The sequence below is a fragment of the Drosophila busckii genome, chromosome 2R, assembly GCF_011750605.1.
Source record: "Drosophila busckii strain San Diego stock center, stock number 13000-0081.31 chromosome 2R, ASM1175060v1, whole genome shotgun sequence".
Lineage (NCBI taxonomy): Eukaryota > Metazoa > Arthropoda > Insecta > Diptera > Drosophilidae > Drosophila > Drosophila busckii.
In genome coordinates, this window is record NC_046605.1 from 9,664,297 (window position 1) to 9,691,698 (window position 27,402).

General features: G+C 35.1%; 3 protein-coding genes across 8 annotated transcripts; all 3 read left to right on the forward strand.

The window, feature by feature from the left end:
- Positions 1-131: 131 nt before the first annotated feature.
- On the forward strand, positions 132-18,160 carry LOC108597083 (myc box-dependent-interacting protein 1). Of its 4 annotated transcripts, none has more exons than XM_017983425.2 (10): positions 132-543; positions 12,775-12,910; positions 12,970-13,265; positions 13,648-13,818; positions 13,876-13,957; positions 14,018-14,143; positions 15,271-15,780; positions 15,829-15,936; positions 16,756-16,898; positions 17,043-18,160. In XM_017983425.2, the coding sequence occupies exons 1-10, from the start codon at positions 475-477 to the stop codon at positions 17,121-17,123; spliced, it is 1,722 nt and encodes a 573-aa protein (XP_017838914.1). In that variant the 5' UTR covers positions 132-474; the 3' UTR covers positions 17,124-18,160. The 4 variants fall into 4 exon arrangements, with proteins under 4 accessions (XP_017838914.1, XP_017838915.1, XP_017838917.1 ...); XM_017983426.2 differs by having other exon boundaries at positions 15,331-15,780; XM_017983428.2 differs by lacking the exon at positions 15,829-15,936 and having other exon boundaries at positions 133-543; positions 17,043-18,159.
- Positions 18,161-18,537: 377 nt separating this feature from the next.
- On the forward strand, positions 18,538-20,010 carry LOC108594806 (guanine nucleotide-binding protein G(q) subunit alpha-like). Its single transcript, XM_017979945.1, has 8 exons — positions 18,538-18,661; positions 18,727-18,911; positions 18,966-19,120; positions 19,178-19,306; positions 19,362-19,491; positions 19,563-19,716; positions 19,770-19,871; positions 19,931-20,010. The coding sequence occupies exons 1-8, from the start codon at positions 18,538-18,540 to the stop codon at positions 20,008-20,010; spliced, it is 1,059 nt and encodes a 352-aa protein (XP_017835434.1).
- A 717-nt stretch (positions 20,011-20,727) lies between these two features.
- On the forward strand, positions 20,728-27,249 carry LOC108597002 (guanine nucleotide-binding protein G(q) subunit alpha). Of its 3 annotated transcripts, XR_001915069.2 has the most exons (12): positions 20,728-20,856; positions 21,584-22,291; positions 23,644-24,255; positions 24,704-24,888; positions 24,948-25,102; positions 25,254-25,382; positions 25,656-25,784; positions 26,118-26,247; positions 26,312-26,465; positions 26,533-26,640; positions 26,866-26,983; positions 27,085-27,157. XR_001915069.2 is itself a non-coding variant. In XM_017983278.2 (11 exons), exons 3-11 carry the CDS (start codon positions 24,138-24,140, stop codon positions 27,165-27,167), a joined length of 1,191 nt encoding a protein of 396 aa, XP_017838767.1. In that variant the 5' UTR covers positions 20,729-20,856; positions 21,584-22,291; positions 23,644-24,137; the 3' UTR covers positions 27,168-27,249. The 3 variants fall into 3 exon arrangements, 2 of the variants coding, with proteins under 2 accessions (XP_017838767.1, XP_017838769.1); XM_017983278.2 differs by lacking the exon at positions 26,866-26,983 and having other exon boundaries at positions 20,729-20,856; positions 27,085-27,249; XM_017983280.2 differs by lacking the exons at positions 25,656-25,784; positions 26,866-26,983 and having other exon boundaries at positions 20,731-20,856; positions 27,085-27,167.
- The last annotated feature ends 153 nt before the right edge of the window (positions 27,250-27,402 follow it).

Consider the following 27,402-nt stretch of genomic DNA (forward strand, 5'->3'; position numbering starts at 1 on the left):
AACCACTCCCTAGTTTTAGAGTAACTGGTATAACTTGCTCGTAAGTTTTACAGCCACTGCTCGCGATTCGGATTTTTGATAATTCTAATAAGATGATATGTGTGCGCAGGGTTGCCAATTTTCCCAACACACTTTTATTACCTGTCGAAGAGTGCGGTTGTTGTCGGACGTGTCGCGGACTTTGCGCGGATGCTGAAACTAACGAAATTTAAAATAATAAGTAAACAACAAGTGCAGCAGCAGCAGCAGCAGCGTGTCAAGTCGTGTGCCATCTATTGTGACTGACTTTCCGAGTGATAATCTCTGAAAATAGCAAATCGCCGTGGTGCATGGTCCGTGTCGTTTAGTTTTTGTGCATTTAAAATTCGTGTAAAGCTGTGCGCGGGGCGAGTGGCAGAGAGTGCAGAGAGAAGAGGCCAACAAAAACAAAAGAGTTGGAACGAATATAAATTACAGTGCTATTACAATTGTTGAATGTCCGAGAATAAAGGCATCATGCTTGCTAAATCCATGCAAAAACACGCTGGACGTGCCAAAGAAAAGGTGGGTGGACTCTCTAAAACACAATATTTTAATCCAGCGGTGGGTGGGCGTTGGTGGTGGTGGTGTAAAACATGAAAACAACCCCCAACCCACCGCCCTAGCTGCAATTGGTGCAGCTGATGGCCGGGGTCGTGTCCCTGTCCTATTTACTTGCTGGTTGCTGCGCAGCTGACCCGCTTACAAATTGAGAAATGCATTGATACGCAACGAAAAGAAAGTACAAATAAAATGAGACAATTGTTTGGCCTAATAAAATCAAACAAAAAAAAAAAAGTGTATAAATTCACACACACACACACATACACACCTGTCATCTTAGCTAGGGCGCTGCTGCTGCTGCAATTGCGCTGCTGCTGATCAAGTTTCAAGCGCTTCTTCCCGCACTCACTTGACGCCTCTCGTTTGACTATTAAGTCAAGCGCTGCGCTCTTTCTCCTCATGTTTCATCTTTGCCGCGCAGCATTCACAAGTGAAAGTTTACTTATTTTTGTATTTCGGCTCTACGCACACACACACACAGCCACACACACACATACCTATTTAGATGCTGCAGTTTGACCCAAACTTCGATGACACTCTAAACAAGTTTAAGAGCGTTAAAGCCACATTCCAAAGGCAGACAACCAAATGCTGTAATCTAAGCTCGAATGCATGGGGTTTGACTACAACAACAAAAAAGATCTCAGTTGTATTGATCTCTCAGTCTGTGAGTTTCTTGGCATTTACAGCTGAATTTCTAAAGTTCGTTGGTATTTTAGTTTTGTTGTTGTTGTTGTTGTTGTTTCGTTTGCTCTTTTGCGGTTGCTGCGCTCGTGTTGGTCATTAAACTTGAACAGAACATAACTTAGACTCTATTTTTTCTTTCTAAATGTCGTTGTATTTTTAAACCCTACGCGATTTGAACTGCCGTTTGTCTACGAACTAGCGCTAGTTAATTCATTTATTGATCATAAAATGCCATTAATCCCAGAGAGCTCGAGAGTGAGTGAGTGAGAGCGAGCGAGAGCGTTCATGCATATGTATAGCTAATTTAGTAACAATTTGCTGCTAGCCTCACAGATTGAGTATAAAGTCTGAGAAAAATTTCATAATTTTGCGTAGCATTTATTTTTAAAACTAAACGTTAGTTTTTTTGCTTTCTGCTGTGCTTTTGTTGTTTAACTAAATGGACAGAGCACACACGCCGGGCGCTTTTTCGCGCACTCTGTGCTCAATTCAAAAAAGATACATTTGTATCTATAGCTACAGCTATATAGAGAGTCCTGCGTTTTGCAGAGCGTAAAGTGAACATATATTTTCTTTTAGTGAAAACTTGTCAAATCAAACACACACACACAGAGACACACACGCGTGTGTAGATAGATTTTCATTTTGGGTGCGTGACTTGGCCGTAAAAACTGTCGCCTGGTCCGCTTGCCTGGCAGTCAATCTTTAAATAGACACTAACTATATAGAGCTGCTGCTGCTGCTGCTGCCGAACTGATACATACGTATAACAAAATAATTTGTTTTGCTTTTGTTTTATAACTTCTATGCGATCGCAATGAGACATAAGTAAACTTTTTGCAAACAAATAAAAGAAATAAAATGTGCTGCGCCCGCGCTGCTTTTGTTGCTATTTTAAGCGTCTCTAAACGCTGCCAAAATATTTGTAGCCGAACTATGTGTGCTTACGCTATATACTTGGTAGCTAAAGTAGCTGCCGATTGCATTGACGATTGACATTTTATTGGCAGCTCAAACTTGCCGCTTGCCTGTTGCATGTTGAACTTCTCTCGGCTGCGTTTTAAATGCCAAATTGTTGAAAGAACAAAAACAATATACAAAATGTGTTTGCTTGATAAGCAGCCTAAAAAATGTTGTTAACAGATAAGCGTTGCATAAGTCACAACTTCTAAACAATCAATAATCTAAAGTTTGTCATGAGTATAATAAATATTTCGTTATTGCGAGTGGGCGTAAACCAGACTGCAGATTGCTTATTAAGCGATTCAATGAAGCGCACTTACGGATACATAGATACGCAGTCGCTGGCGCAGATACAGATACAAGTGCCTGACTATAAACGAATACAATTAATGCTGACGTGCACTGATAATGGGCTTTAAGCCAGTTAATTATATATACATAACATATATAGACAGACATGGAGAGTGAGAGAGCTTGAAGCTTATTATAAAATTCAATTATTGAAATTGCCAACAATCATGAGCGGCAAGTTGACGACGCGACTGTGCAATGTGGGAAATATATATTTATATATTTCTTTAGCTCTGCTGGCCGCTTTGCTTTTGGCTTTTGTGTCGTGTTGATATATTATTGATTGCATAACAATTGAATAACTTTGAGCAATTGTCCAGCAGCAGCAACAGAGCCCGGACGTGCTCAACTCAACGCAACTCAACTCAATTTACAATTCTTTAGTTGATCTTTGGCAAAGTTCAAGTGTCGACACTCGAACTGAACTGTTCTTCACTATGTAGATATATTTTTCTATATCTATGCCCACCGCTCATTGCTCATTATCAACACCTTGTGTGGCTATAAAAACAAAAACAGACACACAAAAGTTTACTTGCCCATTGGAAATACTGTGCAAGGTCAGTTGCTGGTCACACAGGTCGCATGCGCAATATTATTATTATTTTTTATTAGCACGCAAGCTTAGCCAAATTAAAAACAATAGTAATAGTAATCGCTTGGCTTAATGCAAGCCCGTTCATTGCTATTGCTACTTGTTCTACATGCGATGGCATTCACCTTGACCAAAAGCGTGAGCCAATGAGCCGCTATATATAGAATAAATTATATTAAAGCCACTAACTATTTATTAAAAAAAAAAGTGTGGCTACAATTAAAAAATTAAATTAAATTATAGAGAAATTAAAATTGATTTAGGCAGCGATCTTGCTATAAATTTAATTTATAATGCTAGTCAGCTGTTCTTTTTGAGTCAGGCAGTTTATTCAGTTCATTCAGAACTCACTCAATAGCGCATACATTAGTAGTCAAATTATTCAGTTCGTTGTTATACATATATAAAAGTCAATTGCATTTTGAGCAATGATAAATAGAAATGAGCGATAAATCGATAAACTTTATACGATGAACTTTTTTTCAATGAAACACTGAACTAAATGAATGAAATGAACTAAATGCTTTATATAGTTTCTTAAGCTTATTACAACCAACTAAATAAATGATCTATATATTATAAATTGTAATCTTAAATAGTATATAAGCTTAAAGAATATTTATAATACAAATGACTTACTTTTTTTTTAACAAAATGTCATTAAAACTAGACACAAATAACTCTATAATTGTTCTGTTTGTTGTTTTTAGTGCATCTTGTATTTATTTGTGTTAGCCCACATTTGTTAAAAGCTTAAAGCCGTTGATTAATGATGCTCTAAGCAAAACAATTAACAATTGACACACTTTTCTATATGCGCTCAGCTTAAAAACCTCAACAGTGGGCGTTGGGCCTCGAAAAATACAAACACAAGTTTAATTAAATTTCACTAGCTAACTAGAAAATGATGATGTGCAATTAGAAAAGAGAGCACGCTTAATATTAGTCATCAACTAAGTATGAACATAAATAATAGAGTTGCTGTTGTTGCTGTTTAAATGAAAATGCGTAATCTCAAATGATTCTGCGCGAGAGAATAAACTCATAAACTAGACAGACAGTTGCCGCTCTATGTAAATAGATATATATATAGTCTATGTATATATAGGCAAGTGCAACTAATAAGCGTGTGTGTGTGAAAATCTGTGGCCATATCAGATTTAGTTTAATTTAATGCCACGCTGCGGAAATGTGAAGAGAAAACGCTGCCCTAGAACAATTGCACTAAAAAGAGAGCGAGAGCAGTGGAAGTGGGTGGGTGGTGTGGGGGGTGGCATGCAACTAACACGCAAAGGGTATTGTGCCACTTAAATAGAAAATAATGCAAATAGTTATAAACAAAAAAGTAAAGAAACAATGCGCTGGGAATCTTTTGTTTTTAATCAACATGCTTAGAAATTAACTAAAACCGGTTTGGTAAACTCAAACTGCGTTTTAAATTATGCAAGCGTTATTTTTACATTTATTAAATAATATAAAGCGTTGCTTAATTGAGAAAAAAAAAAACTTTCTTTGGCTGCGCAATAATTCTGTATGCATATGCATATTACGTATACGTCGCGTTGACCAATTTACGCTTAATTGCAATGTGCTCGATAATTTGTGTCTGTCTATTTTCTGCTACGCTTGAGTGCAACAGACCCAAGTGGCTCACAGCAGCAGCAGCGCATTAGCATAATTCACAAAAGCTGTGCACCTGGAGCCAACAGCCACAGCCCCCCCTCGCCAATTAGAATCCGTGCAACTAGTTGCATAAACCAACACCGACAATCAGCTGCAATTGGTTAAAGTGCAATCATAATGCACTAAACCCACCGCAGGCCACTGCCATTTGGCATTGCACTTGAAGGTTGCGATGTCGTTTGCAATTTTTGCTGCACTCAATTGCTTTACATAAGCCTGACTGTTGTTGTTGTTGTTGTAACAGTAGGAGGTACTGCTGGCTGACTGGCTGGCTGACTGGCATTATTAATTTCAATGGGATTTACTAGATTCTATTGCGGTTAGCAGCGCTGCGCGTGTAAATCAAAGCTTAATTTTTAATTTAGTTTCGAGTGCAGGATGTGCAGATGTAACAATAATTGCTCTACATTTAATTTGACTCGTGGGTGGACAGTACAAAACTAAATTTGATATAGAAGACATAACATATAATACAAACTATAAGAGCTGCAAATTTAGAGTTGATTATTTAATAAATGTTAATTAATTTGCAGCACACTTAATACTATTTTTAAAAAATTCTAAGTTATACAAATAAATAAATGTTAGTTATACGTACTTATAGTTAGTTATACAAACAAATGTAAGTTATGCAAATAATATAACAAATTTGAAAAATTTCCATAGTTTTCGCTCATTTGTTGCGCTCGCTGCTTAGCAACAAATTACACAAACTTGAAATAAAACAAACTGAGATACTTACAAACTATAGGCGACAGTCATAGGTGAGGCAACGCAAGTTTTTTGCTTTAAATACTTAACTATACTATATATTTTATTGTCTCTGCTTATCAGAAGCGTTTTTTTTTGGACTTATCGCTATTTAACTTGCCTCAATGTCAACAAATTATTTGCTTTTTATTATTTTAATGCGGCCAGTGTGCTATTATTAATATAATTTTATCTTTAAAATTGTTGGCTAAGCTGAAGCTGCGAAAAACTTTGCAATTGCTAAATTTATGCAATTTTTGCAGCTGCCGCTAGTCAGGTGTTGCCACTCAGCACTCCCCTCAAACGTCTCGAAGCTTTTACAATTGTTTTCAAATGGTTTATAAGCCATTTGGGCTGTGCATCAATCAATCAAGTGGAAAAATATGCTTTGGCTTGGGGTGCGTAACTTTGACTGCTTTAGTAATTAAAAGCAGTTCACTGACACTTTTCTCTATTCACTTTTCTCTATTCGCCATGTCTCTCTTTTCTCGTTTGCCTTTAGCTTGTGCTACATTTTGCTTTATAGTGACTGCTGAAATTAAATTGTCAAATGGCAGCGATGCGTGCACATGTCAAACATGACAACTGCACATTAGTTGGGAAAGCAGCTTAACTGTAAATATGTACATGCATATAAATTAACATTATTAACATATATTAGTTAGTCGCTCGCATCTATTTTTAGTGTATCTTAATTGATGCTTTGAAATAAAATAAATATAAAATTACATGCACACTTTTACCTTAAGGCGCTGCCTTCCACTTATTTCTATATTTGTAACATTCACCGAAATTACTCTATGCTTATCTTTAAGTTATGCACACTTTGTGTTCATTAGCGATAAGCTTTTGTAATGGAATTTTGTATACATTTGTTTATCAGCACGTGGTGAATGGACAACAAGCTGACCACGAATTATGCAACAAGCTTTGAAAAACAAACAGATACTTTCTTTATTAGCTGCGCTATATAGCGCAAATTATTAGACTATAACTAGTTTATAATTTTTCTATCAATATTGTTCTCATAACTTTTTGCTGTCTTGGAAATTCATCAATGCAAATTATAGCCCAGAGCAGCAAAAACGCGCTTAAGCTTTCACTTGAGAGTGAAAGAATTTTTAGTTGTATGATTAATTAGCAAAAATTCAGCAAAATTATATTTAACGACTTGCCAAATTGTTATATATTTTGCTTTTAGCCAACACATGTTTGTTTTGTTATTTCGAAAACTGTTTTTTTCGGCAATTTGTTTGTTATTATTGGCGTTTTGTTTTTTTTATGGACGCACTTGACCTGTTTGCACGCCTCAGCGCACAGCAAAAGCTGTAAAGTTCAGCAACGGAAATTATATATATATATATAGATATGTAGTTGGATTTGTTTACTTCAATGAACTGCTGTTAATGGTGCGTAATGTTTGATTGGCTCACGTGCTCTTAAGTGCTTTGATTTGTAGGCTGTCATATCTATGCAAATCACGTGCCCGCCCTCGCTGCGGGCCAAAAAAACAAAACTTGTGCCTTAGATTTAGGCCGACTTGTTTGGCAAGATACTGTGAAACGCACTAGCGATCTAATAGATACAAATGTAGCTACAAGTGAAACACAGTTTAGTGCTAAGTGTTCGCTCATGCACTGACCGCAAATATTCACTTTATATATAGTATATATAACGATTCTGTATCTAAGTATTTTCTATTGATTAGCATGAGCCTATCATATGCCATGTTTACTAAACTTATATAACCCAGCTAAGCTACACTTGCATATATAGCTTGGATATCTGAGCACACAAAACTCTTAAGTTTATTTCTTCAGTCGAAAAAAAACCAAAACTCGTATCAACATTGAAATCAAATATAGCGCCCGTATCAGTTTGTTTTAGTTCTAACGAAAATTAAGCTGAAATCGAAGTTCAAAAAACACAAATAAAAATGAGCTGCAAATTGTAAACGAGCAAACAATTCTGGGAAATTCGCAATGCACGTAAAGTAAAAGTGCAGCTGAGAAAAAGCTCATCAAGTTTTAAGTATTCGATGTCGAAAACAATTTTCACATAACAAATATTCGAGCTTTGTAAATTCTTGTAGGCAAAATTAATTTCAAATGTTAGTATGGAAATATTTCTCACGCAGCTCAAAATTTAGAGTTTTAGTTCAATTGAATGAGCTGTTTTCAATTTAATATTCTAGGTTTACTTTCTACAAAAAGTATAAGATTGTACTAAAAATTGAACGAAAGAACTCTCTATATAAAAAATATATAATGCAACTTAAATAAATAAATCGGCTTATAATTGAATAGAAAGTAGCAAAACGAATGATTGAACTAGTTGAACTACAAGTGCGTTTAGTTTTATGCACTTTATTTTGATTTTATTAAATGCTTTAATTAAATAAATATATAGCTATAAATTTCTTTAAGTGTAGACATGTGTGCTATGCCGTCAAAGCATTTTGACTAGCGCGCTCGCTCTCACGCTCTGTCTCTAATCTCTAATGCCCAAAAAGCTCACACACACACACGCACACACGTGTATGTGTTGGCCCAGTAAATGCTACGTAGTTGGCATAAAATTATTTACGCTGCTTATTAGCCAACTTTTTGCAATTACTTATGTACACATATGTATAAGCCTGTAGTTTGTAACTGTGTGTGTGTGTGTGTGTGTGCAATAAATAAATAGATAATATTTAAATGCTTGACATGCAATTGCAGTAAATGCATTTAAATGATTTACAGTTGCGCGCGTTTTTACTTTGCTGCTGCCTTTGGTTGCTAATTGCATTTGTCAGACTTTTGCTGAAGCCACAAAAATTTAAACATAAAAAAATAAAAGTAAAATGCCAAGTAAATGTTTACGCAGCAAATAGAAAACGTGTAAGCCAAGTGAATTTTTAATTACAACAACAGCAACAACAACGTTAAATAATTATTGTATATAAGCTTTATAAATTGTCAAATGAATGTTTTGGTTTTTTGTTTGCTAACTTTCAAATAACAAGCGGATATCAATGCTGAGATGCCAAAACATTAAAGACAGGTTTTGATATATAGCGAGAGAGAGAGAGAGAGAGAGAGAGAGAGAGAGAGAGATATGTATCTATAGCTGGCTTACAAAATAATAAAAACAAGTTGTTCCAACTTTTATGTAATGCACTAGAAATTCTTTAGTGTGTGTGTGTGTGTGAGTGTGTGTGTGTGCATAAATAAATATTAGTTATTTGCCTGCAGGCATTTCATACTGAAAACTTTCTACACAGCGTTTCACTTTCCACTTGCCTAAGCTTCAAAGCCAAATATTGAAATGAAAGCCAACAAAACAAAACAAAAGATAAATAAAACAAACTTCGACAAGAGATGCAAATGTTGAGCGCAAGTTTTCGAAATTGCAATCGCGTAATATTAAAATTTTAGTTAGACTTTGCATTGAGTTCGAGCTGTAGCAAATTATTCTTAATAATAATTAACAACAATATGTGCACATATTTATATTTGGCACGTATGTACTGTTAATTGTTATTGTTATTTGCTAACTTGTCATGTGACTGGGATGCGGGTGTGCCAATGTGAGGAGGAGCGCAAAACCAGTTTGCTGCCCACTACAGTCCACAGCACTGTCATCGTTCAGCTAGACGTTTACTTATATGATAGACTGTGTATTGTTGCTCCAACTACTGCAACAAGTTGAAAATGTACTTTTGTGGCAATAGGTTAGCTCACACACACACACACACAGAGAGAGATACAGACAGCGACACTTGTCAGACGCTTGGGCAAACGGCCTCAAGTTTGGTGGGCGTGGCCATTAGTTTTTCCCGCTATACCCAGAGCTCTGACACCGATTTTTCTCTCGTGGCACATTTTCCAAGCTCATTTCTCTTATTCATGCTCTTTCGCTTGTCGTGCTCGTTGCCACCGGCAATTTCTACAAGTTTGCTTTTTTTTTAATACACAATTTTTGCTTTTTATTGTTGCTGCCCTCGTTATTATTGCGCTTTTGTTGGCTGCCTGTTTGTATTTAATATTCCCTTTTTTTTCTTTCTTTTTTGTTTGCTACTCATGCATACAACTTGTATCTGCAATAATTTCTAGTTTAGCTGACGCTGTCTTTTACTAGGCGGTAATACCCTAGAAATGCCAAAGTGGCGTGGGGAGTGCTGGAAATTGAGAAAAGTAGAAGAAAAGTGCAAGAAAAACAATAGAGAAAATTCTACGTGCTTAAAAACCTAAACAGCAGCTAAATATTTATTTTACGTATGTCAAATTGCTATATCAAATTATAGGTATAGATAATAGATAGATTAGTAGCGATTAACTGATTATTATTACAGCCCTGAGGGTTCTAAAATGTCTAAAATATTTACTTAAATTAGCACAAATTATTTATAATTTCAATTCAATTACAAAGTATAAATAAAATTAATTTTTCATATTTTTTTGTAATCATTTTCTTTTATCGTCGACTGTTTATAGTTGACATTAAATAAATAAATAAATATAAAAAATGTATAATTTCAGCTGTGTAATAATTACTACCTAACATTTAATTATGCCTATAAATCATTTTTTTTATTTAATTATTTTTATTGCATATTACAAGATTGAAAAATATTTAATCAGTGCTGTAAAATTTTAGTTGTAATTAGCAATTATTGACATCAGTTTGCTTAGGACTTCTGCAATTAAAAAATTATATAGTATTATATAAATTATATTATATAAATATTCTTTAATTCTTAATCAATGGCCTCACATTTAAAGAAATAGAAATAAAGTTTTAATTCACAATTTTATTGTACTTAGTATCAATCTAAAAAGAAATTGTACACATTATTTTAAAAGGGGTTATTAAAGTATAAGACATAAATTAAACGAGGGGTAAAACAAGCTTGGGCAATATATTATGTATAAAATATTTGAACATAAGGTAACAGCAAGTTGTCATTATTATATATTTTCATTAAATAGTATGCTATAGTCTTTGCCTCAAGTCAAGCGAGTTCAGTTGCTCGCCAGCTTCTTCTTCGTTACACATTTAAGCTATTTTGTTGTTGTTGTTGGACTGCTTGTAATTTTTTTGTATTGCATTTTTCGCTTTGCAACTGTCTGTAGTTTGTCTATAAACTGGGCCAACATTTGCTTACACTAGCCAAAGCAAATGCCGCTTCGCTTGGCCCTAAGGCGCGCTAGCAAAACAGCTGCTGCACTTTACTTTTGTTTGCCCAACTTGTTGTCTATATATATTGAAAGTTGCATTATTTGGCAGACTGTCTATATGCAACGCTTGTTGATCTCATCGATTTGTGCCCACGCCCCTTAAGAGTTTCGCAGGCGTTGCGACTGGCTTAAAGCCAAAAGCTTAGCCCACATGCTGCTCTAAACGCACATGTTGCATTGCGTACAGATGGCCAACATTTAAATATATATATAACGCTATATATATAGCTACATATGTCTAGCTATAGTCAGCGGCGCCCACAAGTTTAAAATTAAAAGACAAAAATGCGCCGTCAGACACAACTTTATATATAGTAGTATATAAGCAAATTCTATATAGACAAGTATGACATATGGCGAAAATATTGAGATGAAAAGTTGATGACGCAAGATATTACACTACTATATATAAAGCAAAGGTAGCTCGATCTTGGCGAACAGCGGAAGTGGACAACGCGCTTGATAAACACACGTAAAAATGTTTAATTCAGCTCTAATATCTATATAGCTTTAATATCTATAAATTTCATGTGTGTATGTATGTGTGTGTGTGTTTGGACTTTGATAATTTGCATAGAGAAATTGATTGTGTGTGCGTGTGTGTGTGTGATAATTAATGAAAGTTGCGCCCTGACAACCATAAAATTAGACTTGTTGCTATATATAAATAAAACGAACTGGTCAAATGTCTATAAAGGCCGCCTGCAGCTAAAAAGTTACATGTGGGCGTCTTTAACTGCAATGTTTAACCAATTAAGGTAAACGTTATAAATTTTAAGGTACCCAGTGTATATAGAAGTCATAAGCATTTGCTTAGCCAAGAGTTCTTGACGTGCTTTGCCGGTTTCAATTACATAAATGGTCAAACAAATGCGTCAACAACAAGTTGGTAAGACGACCCACAACAAAGTTAACTGTGTGTGTGTGCATGTGTGTGTGTGTTGGTCAGTGTGCCCATAAAAGGGTTTTTTATTACGCTACACTTGTTTAGCAGGCTTGCTACACTGCCTGTAAAAAGAACGCACACACATTTGATATATATAAAGCTATATAAATAATTTATAAATATATAGAAAATGCTGAATGATTTATAAGCTGTAAGCAACATTAACTACATATATAATAAAATATTTATGCTACTTTTTTTTTATGCGTAATTCGCTTGAACTTGAATTGCGGCGTCTTTAATTTTTTTACATGCTTGGAGTTCAAGCACTTTGTAAGCTGCTCACGCATTTTGAGTTGAATAATCATTCATAACGGCGCTTTATGAATTGCTTCCTATAGCGGAAGTTTATATATATACATATGTAGTAAGTTTTCTTGCTAATCTGTGCTTAGCTTTATCTAGTTGCTGCAAATATTTGCTAAAAAACTAATTTAAACACACGTGCTAGTAACTAGTGCAAATAAAATCAAGTATACGCACAGCTATGCAGCATTGCGCGCGCTCTCTCGCTCTCTCTCTCTCTCTCTGTGGGGTCAAACTGCAGGCGTGGGCGCTGTGAAAAACTGTTACAAGGTTATGTCGGCAATTGACAACGCGCCCGCCCCTCCCCCTGCCTGCTCGCCCCTCTATCCACATGCGTTGTTCCAGTTTAGTTTTTTTTTTGTTAGCATTCTGTGAATTATTCAAGTGGCAGCTGCCACAAATTAAGCAAAAAATTAAAGCAGCAGCAGGTCGAGCCAAGCAGCAAAATGTTGACAGCGTTGCTTGAGTGTGTTAATAAGCGCATAAGCCATGTGGCAACATATTTAGCACTTGGCTAAGTAGTTTTTGCTTTTCTGGCTGAAACGGGCACAGGCAGTGCCTTTGGCTTGCCAAATGAACAATTTCTTTTTCGCTTTTGTTATTTTTAAATGCGCTGAACTTAACAAACATGTTGTTAAAAGATATGTGCTTAATTTACAATTTCTATTGCTCTTTTCTTATTTTTATAGATTTTACAAAACTTGGGCAAAGTTGATCGCACCGCCGATGAAATCTTTGATGATCATTTGAATAATTTTAATCGCCAACAAACAAGTGCCAACAAATTACAAAAGGAATTCAATAACTACATAAGATGCATACGCGGTAAGTTTACTTTTTGCTATGTTTTGAATTGTTTATTAACTATACTTTGGTGTACACAGCTGCACAAGTCGCTTCAAAGACGCTTATGGATGCCGTTTGTGAGGTCTACGAGCCACAGTGGAGCGGCTATGATGCGCTGCAAGCACAAACTGCCGCCTCGGAGAGCTTGTGGCTGGACTTTGCGCACAAATTGGGTGACCAGGTGCTCATACCATTGAACACATACACCGGACAGTTTCCCGAAATGAAGAAAAAAGTGGAGAAACGCAATCGCAAGCTCATCGACTACGATGGACAGCGTCATTCATTTCAGAATCTACAAGCCAATGCCAATAAGCGCAAGGATGATGTCAAGGTATCAAAAATACCCTGTAAAACACTAAAAAAATATTTAAATTCATTAATTTTTAAGCGCGAGTTGAAAAAAAACATTGACCCTATAAGGAGTGTTACTTAAAAGCTTTAGAAATCGCAAAACAAACCAAAATGATTAAAGATTAAAGTGGGTCAGCATTATAAAAACATTTCATTATGTTCCCTATATGTATAATATTAAATTTAGCTCATGTTATATTTATTTTAAATGATAAATACAACTGCTTAAAGCTGTTCAGCTATAAATTATATTATATGAAAGCTCATTATGAGAATGTTACAATTGCAAATGCTTTTAAGTTGTTTCATAAAATATCTTTTTAGCTTAATTTAATACATTTTTCTTTATTTTGCTTTAACAGCTTACCAAAGGTCGTGAACAACTGGAGGAGGCAAGACGCACTTATGAAATTTTGAATACGGAACTGCACGATGAGCTGCCCGCGCTATACGACTCGAGAATATTATTTTTGGTTACCAACTTGCAAACACTCTTTGCCACTGAACAAGTTTTTCACAATGAAACGGCCAAGGTCAGTCTCTAATCTAATTTTATTTATTTAATTATTAATAACCAAAACTTATTGCAGATCTATGCAGAGTTGGAGGCAATTGTTGACAAGCTGGCCACAGAATCGCAACGCGGCTCAAATACGCTGCGCAAACAAACAGGTAAGCTAAGCCTAATTCCTTAACTTAAGCTGCTTTTTATTAATTGTTTATATTTTGCAGTGAATGCCATCAAAACTTCAAGTCCAGTGCAATCGCCAGTGAACAAGCTGAATAATGCGAATATTAACAACAGCAACTATCAAAATCAAATTACCACAAACGGTGGCTCCAGTCTGGCCAACAGTCGTAAGTAGCGTCTGTCAAGTTTGTCCCTGCAAAATGATAAAGAAAATGCTAAATTTTTATATTGAATTTGTTTTGTTACTTGTTTGCATTTACATTTATATTTTTTGCCTTTCTTTTTTCTGCTTTCCTTCTTTACTTTGATTAAAAAAAATAATAATAAAATACAAAACTATAAATTGCTTAAAACTGTAAAAATTCAAACATTGCCAAAGTGTAAAAAAAAAACATTTGCTAATTAAACAAATAACTATTCAAAGAACTACATATTATACATAATATATAAATTATATTGTATATATATTTACTATGTGCACAAAATTTTACAACTTATATTAATACACTTGATACACTTTTAGAAATATAAGTTAACATATTATCAATGTCTGTACGTCTGTATGAACAACCAAATCTGCAAAAATTTAAGCGCTAGAGTCACCGAATTTGTTATTTAGCTACTGCTATATTCGAATTTGAATTTTCTTTCCTTTTCCAAACTTTTAGTTTGATTACATAAACATTTTTGGCATTATTCAATTTAAATGACGTGCTTGTGAGTCAAAGTGTATCCAAAAGTTGGCTGTATACAACTTTAGCGCTCTTGTTTTCTTTTAGCGCTTGGCAATTTAAGAAACTAAATTTTGAGTAGCAAACATTCCATTTGTAAAAGCGCCTCCCCTCTACCTGAAATTCGAAATAGAAAGTAGTTTGTAAACTTGTGGATAAGGCGGCCTGGGCTTAGAATTTATTAATGTACATTTAATGGTTGTGTATGCTATGCTCAAGCTATATATACATATAGTATATATATAATTGATTTGTTTAAAGCTCCAGACCGTCGCGCACTTGAGCAAATGGAATGTTGCATGTTTAATGTTGCATTTTAACAAACAATTGCATGTGTTTCGTTTTTATACATATTTTTATTATTTATTTTTCTCTTTTTTATCTGAAATTAAAAACCTAATGTTTTTGTTGGAATGATGCTAACACCACGAATGAAATAACAAACAATCAAATACACATTAAAAAAACAAAAACAATAATATAAACAAATATATCATAAAATCAACTACGCTACACAACAATATCAACAACAACAACAAAACACCAACACTTTTGATAATTAGCAACATCCACAAGCTCGTCTATGCAAGAGCCAAGATTTGATTCAGTTTCTTCAACGCCAGAACCAACAGCAGAGTCGCCACAGCTTACAGAGTCAGCAGCCAGAAGTGCAAGCCCCACAGCAGCCGCAGCAGTGACCAATGGCGACACCAACAAGACAGTGGAGCTAAGCCCCAATGCTAATACAGCTACAACAACAACAACAATAACCACGACTACAACTACAAAGGAAGAGACCACAGCTGATGCTGAAGCTGCGCACACAAATGGCAACATCGATGAGCAAACTAGCAACAGCAACACCACAATCACCAACAGCAACAGCAACACCAACAGCAGCTCTACAACAGAGAAAACAACAACAGCAACAACTGTCGTAGCAGCAACAGCAGCAGCAACAACAGCACCGGTAGCCAAAGAGCCGGGTAAACAGCCCAAAGAGCTGCCCGATGGCCAGGGCAATGCCAATGGCAATCTGAATACGCTTGAGGAGCATAAGCAAAAGAAATTAGGTAAAGATACAACAACAACAAACAGCATTGAAACGCACTCAGTTACAGATACAGATACAATTAGCAGTAGCCAATTAGTTAATAGCCAAACTGTTAATAATCATAATAAAAATCCCTTCGACGAAGACGACGAACGCATCTACGAAGTGCCCAAGGGTAAGCAAAACCAAAAAACGTTTACTTCAAAAAAACAAAAAAAAAATGATGAATGGTGGGTGCTCTATCTGCATAAACTACACGTGCCTCTCTGTCGTTGCGTTTGTCTAGCTCTCTCACATACACACAACTCTAAAAAAAACGATATATATATATGAAAAGAATTGCTGGGTGCCTTGCTATGAGCTATGAACAGTTTTTGTAAAACATTCATCGATGCATTTTGTTGTGCGTCTCTGTATCTGTAAATGTATTGTTTAACCATTTCAGTCAATTGTATTGTAAAAATCAAGTATCTAGACTTAAGCATCAGTGCATGAGTGGACCGAAATATATAAGCAGGCAGCGCGGTTTTGAATTTCTGTTGATTTCGCGTTTCATTGAATTAATACATACATTTATGTTTAAGCTTCATGCTAAGCTTGTATATACATATTGATTTTTTTTAATTTCTAGCCTAATTGGTTTACTGGCACAACAACAAATTCCCATTGGGTGACAGCATTTAGTTTTAGTTTATTAATTAATTTTAAGCTTACACTACATACTTCATACACTACATCGTCATGTTTTTGTTGCACCACAAACCACGCCTGCACGTTCGTTGCTTAAGTCTTTTGTTTTATGGCTACAACTGTTGTACTAACAGCGAGCAGCAGCAGTTACCAGTTATTTGCGTATTTAACAGCTAGCTCTGTTATGACGCTTGCGTTTTGTTAACTAAAATTAAGTTATACACTTTTATATATCTAATGCTGTACATGTTTGTCATTGATTATGAATATTTTAATTAACTTTTAATGCATTTACTTGCCGCAGATGCCAACACTGCTGATTTGCCGCCAGGTACGCTGTATCGCGTCAAAGCTACCTATGGCTATGTCAAGGAGGATGTCGATGAGCTGAGCTTCGAGATTGGCGATGTTATACGCGTCATTGAGTATGACGATCCAGAGGATCAGGTAAAACTATTTGCTCACAGCTGCTGCATCAGTTATTTAGTTCTTCACGCTCCCAAGCATGCGCTAGTTGCCCCTTGATATGACTTGAAGCAGATCTCTACTATATGACTTTATTGAATGCAGTTTTTTATTAACAATTTACAGGAGGAAGGCTGGCTGATGGGTCAAAAGGAGGGCACAACCGAGAAGGGACTGTTTCCTGCCAACTTTACGCGTCCCATTTGAGCAGCAGCAACAACAACAACAACTTGACGCATATTTTTGTTATACTGTTATACACAAAAATATTTACATTTTACAAATTATTATGAACGAACTTAACTTTCGGCCAAATTTATACAAAGCGCTGCGCAAAATGATTGTCTTTAAGTAACTCTGTGTGTGTCTGTTTTCTTTAGCTTTTTCTTTTAAATCGATTGTTTTCAATACCTATTTTGGTTTGTATTTGATTTTTTGTCAAATTCGTATTGCAATAATAAACATAAATCATGAAACGTGTATTTGTTAAAGCAGTGCTTCCAAACATTTTAGTTATAATATTTTACATTTAAACATTTATTATTGAGCAGTGTTATGCACATACACAAAAGAATTATTTTGAAAATGTTTCAAAGGCAGAAATTTTATTTTCATTAGTATTAAGCTTAATCAAATGCAAAATCTAAATGCATGCACACACACACACACACATATAAATACATACATTTATTATTTGTTATAAACTATTATTGTGCTCATAATTAATACGAACAAAATGTATCTAATTTATAATTTGTTGAAAGCAAAAGGCAAAGACAAAAACACACAAAAACCATTTAACGCATATCACTCTAGAGTTTGAAATCGTGTTTCAAACCCGATTACTAACAGAGCGAGATAGAACCTTTTGTATTTTGCAAAATATGTAGTACGAGTCTTTTATAGTCAATTTAATATTTTGGAGTGAGAGCGAAAAGCAAAAACGCCAACTGAAATTAGCAAATTTCATGTTGTTTTTGGCACATCCAAATTAAACTACACGAAACTGTTTTTATTCATTTAAATTAATATATAATTTGTAACTGTTATTTAGTCGAAGAAACCGAGACAACTAGCGCCAGCAATAGTCACTAACCGAATCATTCTTAATTTTTATTTTCTGTTTAACGAATTAAATTTATATCCAGTTTGATGCTTGTTTGCCATTTTTTTGTGTGAAACAAGTATACACATCCAGACGAAATATTTTTGATTTTTGTTTTAAATCTGTACTGTAATGTTATTACTTTAATATTATTTAATTAATTTAATCATTTATTTATCGCATAAACACACTGAACAAATGATAATAATTTACAGAAAATCAAATAAAACATAGATTACAAAAAAAAATATACATAAAAATGTAACTTTTATTTCGCGATACTTTCTGAAAAAAAATATATAGCGAGAGTATTATTGTAGATGCTAGAGAGCGAGTTGATTCATCTCGATAAAAAGAGCAAGAAACATGAGCAACAGTATAAGACACCCGCATAGTGGTGGCGTATGAGTAATTTCAAAAAAATAATAGGAAATATTTGCAGTCAAGTTTTGGTCTTATTGCAAGTAACACGTATAAGTTGAGTAAAGTGCAAGAGTTAAAATAAAATACTGAATTATGCCTTGCTGTGTGCGCCTTACGGAGTTCGAAAGGGAACAATTAAAGCTGAGTAGGGAAATAGAAAAACGCATTAACCAAGATAGAAAAGAAAAGCAACGTGAGCTCAAAATACTATTGCTGGGTGATTATTAATACATATATGATTCTTTGTAAACGTTCTATAAACTACGTTTGTTCATACTTCAGGCACAGGCGAGGCTGGTAAATCTACATTTATTAAACAAATGCGGATATTACACAACAATGGCTACAGTTATATTGAAAAGCTCTCTTTTTCTACATTGATCTTTAAAAATATTGTACAGAGCATACAGGCCATGACTCAAGCTATGGATATACTCAACATACCATTTGCTGATGAGGAAAATATTGTAAGATACAACATTAGTGCAACCTCCTTTTAGCTTAGCTCATTTCCACTGCAGGTGCGTGCGGATACGCTGATGATGCTTGAGCCTAATACGGTTAGTCAGCTTGTGGATCCTTATTTGAGTGCCATTAAGGCTTTATGGGCGGATGCTGGCATACAAAAGTGCTACGCACGTCGTAGGGAGTATCAGCTACTTGATTCCGCTAAATAGTATACTTTGTATAACTGAGTACAAAGGCTTAGATTCAAATTTTTGTAATCCCTTAGCTACCTAGACGACCTGGAGCGCATATCAGGTCCTGATTACCTACCAGTGGATCAGGATATCTTACGTTCTCGTTTTCCGACAACTGGATTAGTCGAGCACACCTTTGAATTTAAGCAGAATATATTTCGGTTAGAGTTAAATTTTGCAAATCTGCAGTCCAGTCTAACGCCTATAGAATTTCAGAATGACTGATGTTGGTGGTCAGCGATGTGAGCGGAAAAAGTGGATTCATTGTTTTGATAATATCGCTTCGATGATATTTCTGGCCGCTCTTTCTGAATACGACCAAGTTTTGTTTGAATCTCATGTTGATGTAAGCATTACACCCAAATATTATTCATACATGTGAATGTTGACTGTGTTTTTGACAAATTTTCATTACAGAATCGTATGCTTGAATCAGTAGCCCTATTTAAAAACATTATTAACGCGCCTTGGTTTAAAAATGCTGTAATTGTTTTGTTCCTTAACAAAAAGGATATATTTGATGAGAAAATTATGCATTCAAATTTAGTAGACTACTTTCCAAAGTATAAGGGTACGTAAATATATATACGAATTCTGGAAGACACTAACATTTTCAGTGTGCAGGACCAATAAACAACAGTGAAAAGGCTGCTTCGTTTATACGGACAATGTATGAGGATGCGGATCGAAATAGGACGATTTATACCCATTTAACCTGCGCAACAGGTAAGGAAAAAGTTACTGCTTTAGCGTCGTATTATATTTTAATTATTTGTTTCATTTAGATACAAAAAACATGGTTTTCGCATTTAATTCTGTCAGGGACTCACTTCTGACTAAAATGCTGAAGGATACACTAGAATAGATCAAATACAATGAGTAATACAATATGTTTGTATAAATATTTATATATGCATTTGCTCTATCTATAATTCTATAATTAAATTATAACCGCAACTTACAACATAAGCACTCGATATTCACACGTGCATCCTATCGCAATAATGTAGTACGTCATGAGTAACATAAGTTATCAGTGTTCGATGTAATCGTCAGTATATATATTATACTATTTATTCTTTACATATTCAAATAAATTTAATTTGTTTATAAAATTGTTTTGGAGATTTTAATTTCTTCAGTACAATCTTTTTCGGCATACTAATAACGGTATTTACGACCTGGAACCATTTAAATTGTATTGTTTCTGTTACTAGTGAACTCTGTCCAGTATCTCAGTAGTTCGTTTAGTTTGATGAGTAATCGAACTTGTTCTGGCATAAGTGGCATTGAAAAGTGAGCACATCATGAAATATGAGCAATTCAAAAGGCACGAAGATACGTTTAGCAGATCAGCTGTACATTGCTTATAATTACAATTAACCTAAATAAATAAAAATAACAACAGTTGTGAATAGCGCTTGGATTTTAAATAATAAAGCGTTCACACTTGTTATAAAAACATCAGATATTGCCACCAAGATGAAAATAGCTGCTCGATAATTTCAACTAAATAAGCATTCGATGGGATCAACTATCGCTATCGATATCAGCTATCAATCGAATTTATTCTCAGCGATTCGATACAACTCTAGTTGGTGTTGTTGCGTTAATAAAAAAAAGTGTAAATACTTGAGAAAATTAAAGAGTGGACAAAACGTAAATGTCACCACGGGTCTCGCGCTAACAATTATGCCAAATCAAATATGTTGTGAGTGTGCTAGTCGTTAACAAATACGCCGGATAAAACCGAGTTCCAGCTTTTTCGCATGTTCTTTTTGCCTCGCCCTCTAGTAGAGAGGTATACCTATTTTCCTCTTATAAGAGGGGAAGATTTCTAATGAGAGTCCAACCAAGAGCGGTGACTCTCAAACTAGAGAGCGCTAGCTGCCAAACTGTGGCGGGGAAATGAGGTCGGCCCCGCCCCGTTCCGCCATGTCGCCTGGTATTTCGGTATTCGGTATCAGTGTCAGTGATAGTGTATAGTATTTGCTTTTTGCACCGGAGGCTTATGTTGCAGCTCAACATTAATTTGTTTAAACAAATAACAGCATTAAAGCAATTGAAAGGCGTGAAAATTCGATACATGGTCATGAATGTATAGAACGCGAAAAATACCGCACGGGCAATCATGTTGCGGCGGCATTATTTAGTACATTTTCGCAAGTAGGCAGTAAAATTAGTTTTTTTTTTGCAAACGAATCTACATAAAACGTTAATGTTTATTGGGGCCCGCATAGATATAATTAATATGTGCTTGTGAAGAAAATTACGGAGAACAAGCTGCAAGTGCTTGAATATGATATTTTACGCTCAGGTTTGACATGGTATAAAAGCGTCTGGCCTAGTGGGTGGGGTGCGAGTGGGCGTCGTTAACTGCAGTGTGTTTACCTATCATCTAACTATGAATTTTCGCTGTTCTCTTTTTTTATTTGCAGTTCCACTGCATACCGGAAAATAAACAAATACAAGAAGCATAAAGTATGCAGAAAATCAAATACAAAAGGAGCATTTAAGAGTTGCGTATGAAAAGCCAAAAAAAAAAGAAGAAAATTCTACTCAATAGCAAAATCCTAGAAAGCATAGAGAAATTACCGTTGTGCACGTCAACGACAAGAACATAACAATTACAAATCTACATCTACGTTGCATTTATGTACTGGTAATAAGAGCCGCACACGATTTTGACAATTACATGCACCAGTAAATAATTAATAATTATATACATGCATATATGCGCACACATATGTAAGCTGTAACCAACTACACACGTTCCTTAAAACTAATGTTTTCCAAACGCAACTAAATCAAACGATTAACGGCTAATAACAACAGCTAGAGCAACAACAGCAACGTGCAGCAACGGAAACATCACCTCATCAGAAGCATAACCATATAGGAGAGATAAATTTAACATTACATAGAATATATAATATATAAAACGACACCGATTTAAATTAACTGCAGGGAAACAATACGAAAAAGGAGGATTAGAGCAGCAAAGTTTTTATTATAATTTAGGGCTAGCCAACATATAACGAACACGCACACAAATCTAACAAGGACTACAGTTTTGGAGCAATCTCGAAACTAGGCTTATTCCCATGTCATCTCGTCAGCAGCTGCAACAAACGTCAGTTTAATATGTGAGTATAATTGTAAATACAAATTATCTAAAATCATTGAAATCTACGTGAGTGGAACTAAACAGATGAACAATTAAACTATTTTTGTTTATCACTTGTTGCTCTCATTTAAATCGTATCATATTAAGTAAGACTGATAAGACTTGTGAATAATAATGCGGAATCGCATCCCTCTTAGTCCCCCATGACTAATGCAAGTATTTGCTTAAATATATGTATATACACTTGCCCCATTTTGGAGCAGCTAGTAGCTTGCGGCAAACCTGTTGAAAGTTAAGGTTAAGGTGATGATCTACTGCATATATGCATACACATATATATCCAGTTAATATGAACTCTTTTTGCTTAATTTTGTTTCTTTGTTGACCTATAGGCCTTTTGATGTCTTATCATTCTGAATAGAGCTATGTGCGTACATATGCCTGGGCGGGTGTGTGGGTGTCTGTGATGCAAAATCATGAAGACGTTTATCGCAAATGCTTTATCTGACTTGTGCTACTGTTGTCTAGCTTTAATATGTGTCTAAAATTGTTCTAACGCGTCTGATGATAGCACATAAAATTAACCTTAGGGTGCACCTTTAAAAACACCGTCTATATTAGCGAGTCTCAGAAGTGTAACTAGATGACCAAAAATACTTTTGATGTTCATTTGTTTTTTAGCAGTAGCAAATTTAAATTATTTCGAAAAAAATACAACTTATTCGGAAACAAATTTTTAAACCACTGAAAAAAATAATCAGCATTTCTTTCATGCTTATATGCAGATAATAGCCGCAAACCAAACCGCAAACTATTCTATTGTTTATACTTTATACAAACTTTATTTTGCAGGTATTTTTTGTTTAGGTAAATAGAGAAGTAGGGAACCAAATGGTTTAGATTATTAGCATTATACTGTTACAAGTGTCGAATTTGTGAGCGTGTTCATGTGAATAATTCATGTGGATGTAGAGCTCCTGCAATATTGGAGACAAAATTCTAAGGCCTGGTTATTAAAACGAGTTCGGCATCCAATTTTTCGGGAATGAATCCTCTTTAGGTCTCAGAATCTTGAAAGGAAACAAAACTAGTTTCATGCAGACAGTACATGTTTCCAAAGAGACAAGGTTAATAGCTTATATCAAAGCGGCGCGGAAAAATTTACATGCGCTTGTTAAAATATAGTTTTTACACCAGTTTGGCAGCTAAATTGCTGAGGTATTGCTAATTAAATGCATTTTTTTTAGATGCACTGCACTGACTCGTGTCAAATGTCAAACAGTTGTTTACATACGATTCAAGTACTATATATGATAATACTATCAATAAATGTTTGTATTTAATTAATAAATCTACTTCTTTGCTATGCAGGTGCTTGTGAGCTACAACAACAATCGCCGCATTGTACTTTGTATTCATCATTGCCAGAAAGATGCGCCAAAGTCTGATCAACAAGTTGCTAAACTGTTAACTCCCCAAAAAGATCCTACGCCCAAGACAAAAGCGAATCCTTCGCAGCAATATAAGCAATAGCCAAAGAGAGCCTGACCAGAAGCAGAGAGAGAGAAAGAGAGTGAACGTGCATGTCTGTGTGTGTGTGGAGCAACGCCAAAGTACAAATGCGCCTGAGCAACTAAATCGAAACATACATATAGGACAAGCTTAGAGAAGCAACATTTGAGACGGGCTTAAAGCCATTTTGGCTTCACATTATATATACAAATCAGCTGAGGTGTTGCACTCTATGTTTGTGGCGAGTGCAGCATAAATATAAGACGACACAACTGATTGGAATTTGCAACACGTCACGGATCGTAGAGCAGCGAGTGTTGCAGCACGCGTAAGCGTCCATCAATTCAGTTAGCATGGAGTGCTGTCTATCAGAGGAGGCCAAGGAACAAAAGCGGATTAACCAGGAAATTGAGAAACAGCTGCGACGCGACAAACGAGATGCACGACGAGAACTCAAATTGTTACTGCTGGGTGAGTACTACGACGTATAGAGAAAGACTAAACTAAACAATTGTAAATGCTAAGAATCAAATCAACAAATTATGCTCAACTAAATGACTAATTAGTGGCTGCAGTAAAAATTGTTTTCAATTGATTTAAAAAGTTCAACCTAAGTAAGAAAAGTTTTACTTACTGAAGAATCTTTGGTACAATATTGCAATTCAACTGGAGATCCACTGAAGATTTATTTCTTAGTTTCTCTATATGAGAACATACTGTGAGCATGTTAAGGATGTGATTTGATTGAAACCACACCCGCCTGCAGTTGTTGCATTTCTGTTCACTGGGGTTGCTTGACACGCAACCCAAACTACAATGGAAACTTTAATAATTAGCAGAATGCATTTTATTGAGCATACTTTAAGCTTGTATCTGTGTCTGTAAACTAATAGCTCACTCCGACTGAATATATTTACAGGCACTGGCGAGTCTGGCAAATCAACGTTTATCAAACAGATGCGCATCATACACGGCAGTGGCTACTCGGATGATGATAAGCGTGGCTATATCAAACTGGTCTTTCAAAACATATTTATGGCCATGCAGTCCATGATCAAAGCGATGGATATGCTTAAAATCTCATATGGAGTTGGCGAACATATTGTAAGTATGCGCTTGAAATCGAATGGGAGTGCTTATTAATTTTGTATTCGCTTTTGCAGGAACTTGGTGATCTGGTGATGAGTATTGATTATGAAACAGTAACCACCTTTGAGGATCCATATTTGAATGCCATTAAAACGCTTTGGTCTGATGCTGGTATACAGGAGTGCTACGATCGCCGAAGAGAATACCAGCTGACAGATTCCGCCAAATAGTAAGATAGCGTCTATATGTTTATCTAATCAACTGTATGCACACACACACAAAAAGTTTTTCTAGCCTAGAATGCTGTTTGATGACCAAAAAGTGACCTTTACTTGCATTTGTCTGAAATTAATTTGAATTTTTATATATACCACGTCTAGTTATCTGATGGATCTCGATCGTGTGGCTCAACCCGATTATTTACCCACTGAGCAAGACATTTTAAGAGTTCGTGTGCCGACAACGGGGATCATTGAGTATCCCTTTGATTTAGAAGAAATCAGATTTAGGTAGTTACCACTAAAACAACAACAACAACAAAAAAATTATGCATGTAACTGATGTTTTGGTTTTGGTTTTTTGTTTATATACATATCTAATTTGTATTTATTAATTCTGTCCCTTCATTTTGCATGCCCCTTTGGCAACTTTACTATATAAGGGAATTCTTAATCAGTCAGATTTGGTTTAGCTTAGCGTAGACAGGACTGTGTGACAGTTTTTATAATAGACGTATCAATCTTTTTCACATACAAATACTTTTTAAATAATAATACACTTAGCTACCTAAATGAATTGGCGCGTATTGAGCTGCCTGATTATTTACCCAGTGAGCAGGATATTTTGCGTGCCCGTACTGCGACGCATGGCACTCTTGAGTATCGTTTCGAGTTAGAAACAAATATATATAGGTATCTATACTCAAGACTCGCATTACAACTCGCATGTATTGTAGTTGCATATAATCAGCAAATCGAGTAATCAACCTTGAAAGACGCTAATCTAGATATTTGATATATATGTATATATTCCCAGCCACTGTACCCAGCCTACCTACCAATCATATATATTTGCGCCCAGCTTCATGATCAGTGTTACTAATTCTTAAAGCTTCTGCTTACTAACTCATTGCCCATGTAATATGTTTTTCGCTTTACGTTATTTATAGTATTCTATTATTTGTATTTTGTTGTAAGAAAATGTATTGAACTATCATATTAATAATTGTATTCTATGCTATACAGAATGGTCGATGTTGGTGGTCAGCGTTCGGAACGAAGAAAATGGATTCATTGTTTTGAGAACGTTACATCAATAATATTTTTGGTGGCGCTATCTGAATACGATCAAATTTTGTTTGAATCTGATAACGAGGTGAGTGAGCAAATCAACATAATATAATTCTTAAAATTTGCAATAATATTAATTATTCTTGTAGAATCGCATGGAAGAATCAAAAGCTTTATTTAGAACTATTATTACATACCCGTGGTTCCAAAATTCATCAGTTATTCTTTTCCTCAACAAAAAGGATTTGTTAGAAGAGAAAATTATGTATTCGCATTTGGTGGACTATTTTCCTGAATACGATGGTGCGTACTTAATTTGAAACTTCATTTGCAATTATTATATATATATTTATCTTTATTACTTAAACAGGTCCACAGCGAGATGCAATAGCAGCCCGCGAATTCATACTGCGCATGTTTGTAGACTTAAATCCAGATTCCGAAAAGATTATCTATTCTCATTTCACCTGTGCTACAGGTAAGTCGACAATACTAGCGTTCATTAAGCTCTGCACATGCTTTAAAGTTTTAGGCAGTATTTTGTTAAATGTATAAGTAACTATGCCATTAGTTAGTCGCTTGTCTAAAGCTTTAAATTTGGGTAACTTCAAATAGTAGCTTTCGATGCTTGAGATGAAACTGTTTGCACTATGTTTTGAAATGATTCGTTAATATTTTGTTATTAAAAATGATTTTTCTACAGCATTTTGAAGCTTAGACTAAGAATTTCTTACTGGGGCAGCAGCTCTGTTCTATAAAAATCTAATTTCGAAACTCAGGAGCCTTTAATTGCATGCATAACAAACAAACATACATATGTGGTAATGGTTATTAATATTTAATTTTTATTAAAGCAATAGGTGTACATTTGAAACAATTCAAGCGCTAATTTATATCATTTCCCGTTTTCTCTCCACTTTAGATACTGAAAACATAAGGTTTGTTTTTGCAGCTGTTAAGGACACAATTCTGCAATCAAATCTAAAGGAATACAACTTGGTCTAAACTGGATTTGGATCAGAATAAACTATTTTTGTGATTTTTATTATACAGAAAATATATACATTCATAATTCCTTTTTCGCATATTAATTAACAAAAATTAAATAAAACAAACACAATGATGTTGCCGAAGATTAAGCATAAATTAGACCCCAAACAACACACACACAAACACACAAGTTTCGTAAATTGTAACATCAGGAACATTAAACAACCAATTTTAGTATAAATAGTACTAA

Bases quoted from the DNA above. Each gene is read 5' to 3' on its own strand.
- LOC108597083 (XM_017983425.2), top strand. From the start codon at position 475: ATGTCCGAGAATAAAGGCATCATGCTTGCTAAATCCATGCAAAAACAC. The intron at 13,819-13,875 runs GTCAGTCTCTAA...AACTTATTGCAG, and splicing joins TTCACAATGAAACGGCCAAG to ATCTATGCAGAGTTGGAGGC. The intron at 16,899-17,042 runs GTAAAACTATTT...AACAATTTACAG, and splicing joins ATGACGATCCAGAGGATCAG to GAGGAAGGCTGGCTGATGGG.
- LOC108594806 (XM_017979945.1), top strand. From the start codon at position 18,538: ATGCCTTGCTGTGTGCGCCTTACGGAGTTCGAAAGGGAACAATTAAAG. The intron at 18,912-18,965 runs GTAAGATACAAC...TTTCCACTGCAG, and splicing joins TTGCTGATGAGGAAAATATT to GTGCGTGCGGATACGCTGAT. The intron at 19,872-19,930 runs GTAAGGAAAAAG...TGTTTCATTTAG, and splicing joins CCATTTAACCTGCGCAACAG to ATACAAAAAACATGGTTTTC.
- LOC108597002 (XM_017983278.2), top strand. From the start codon at position 24,138: ATGGAGTGCTGTCTATCAGAGGAGGCCAAGGAACAAAAGCGGATTAAC. The intron at 25,785-26,117 runs GTATCTATACTC...TATGCTATACAG, and splicing joins TTAGAAACAAATATATATAG to AATGGTCGATGTTGGTGGTC. The intron at 26,248-26,311 runs GTGAGTGAGCAA...TTATTCTTGTAG, and splicing joins TGTTTGAATCTGATAACGAG to AATCGCATGGAAGAATCAAA.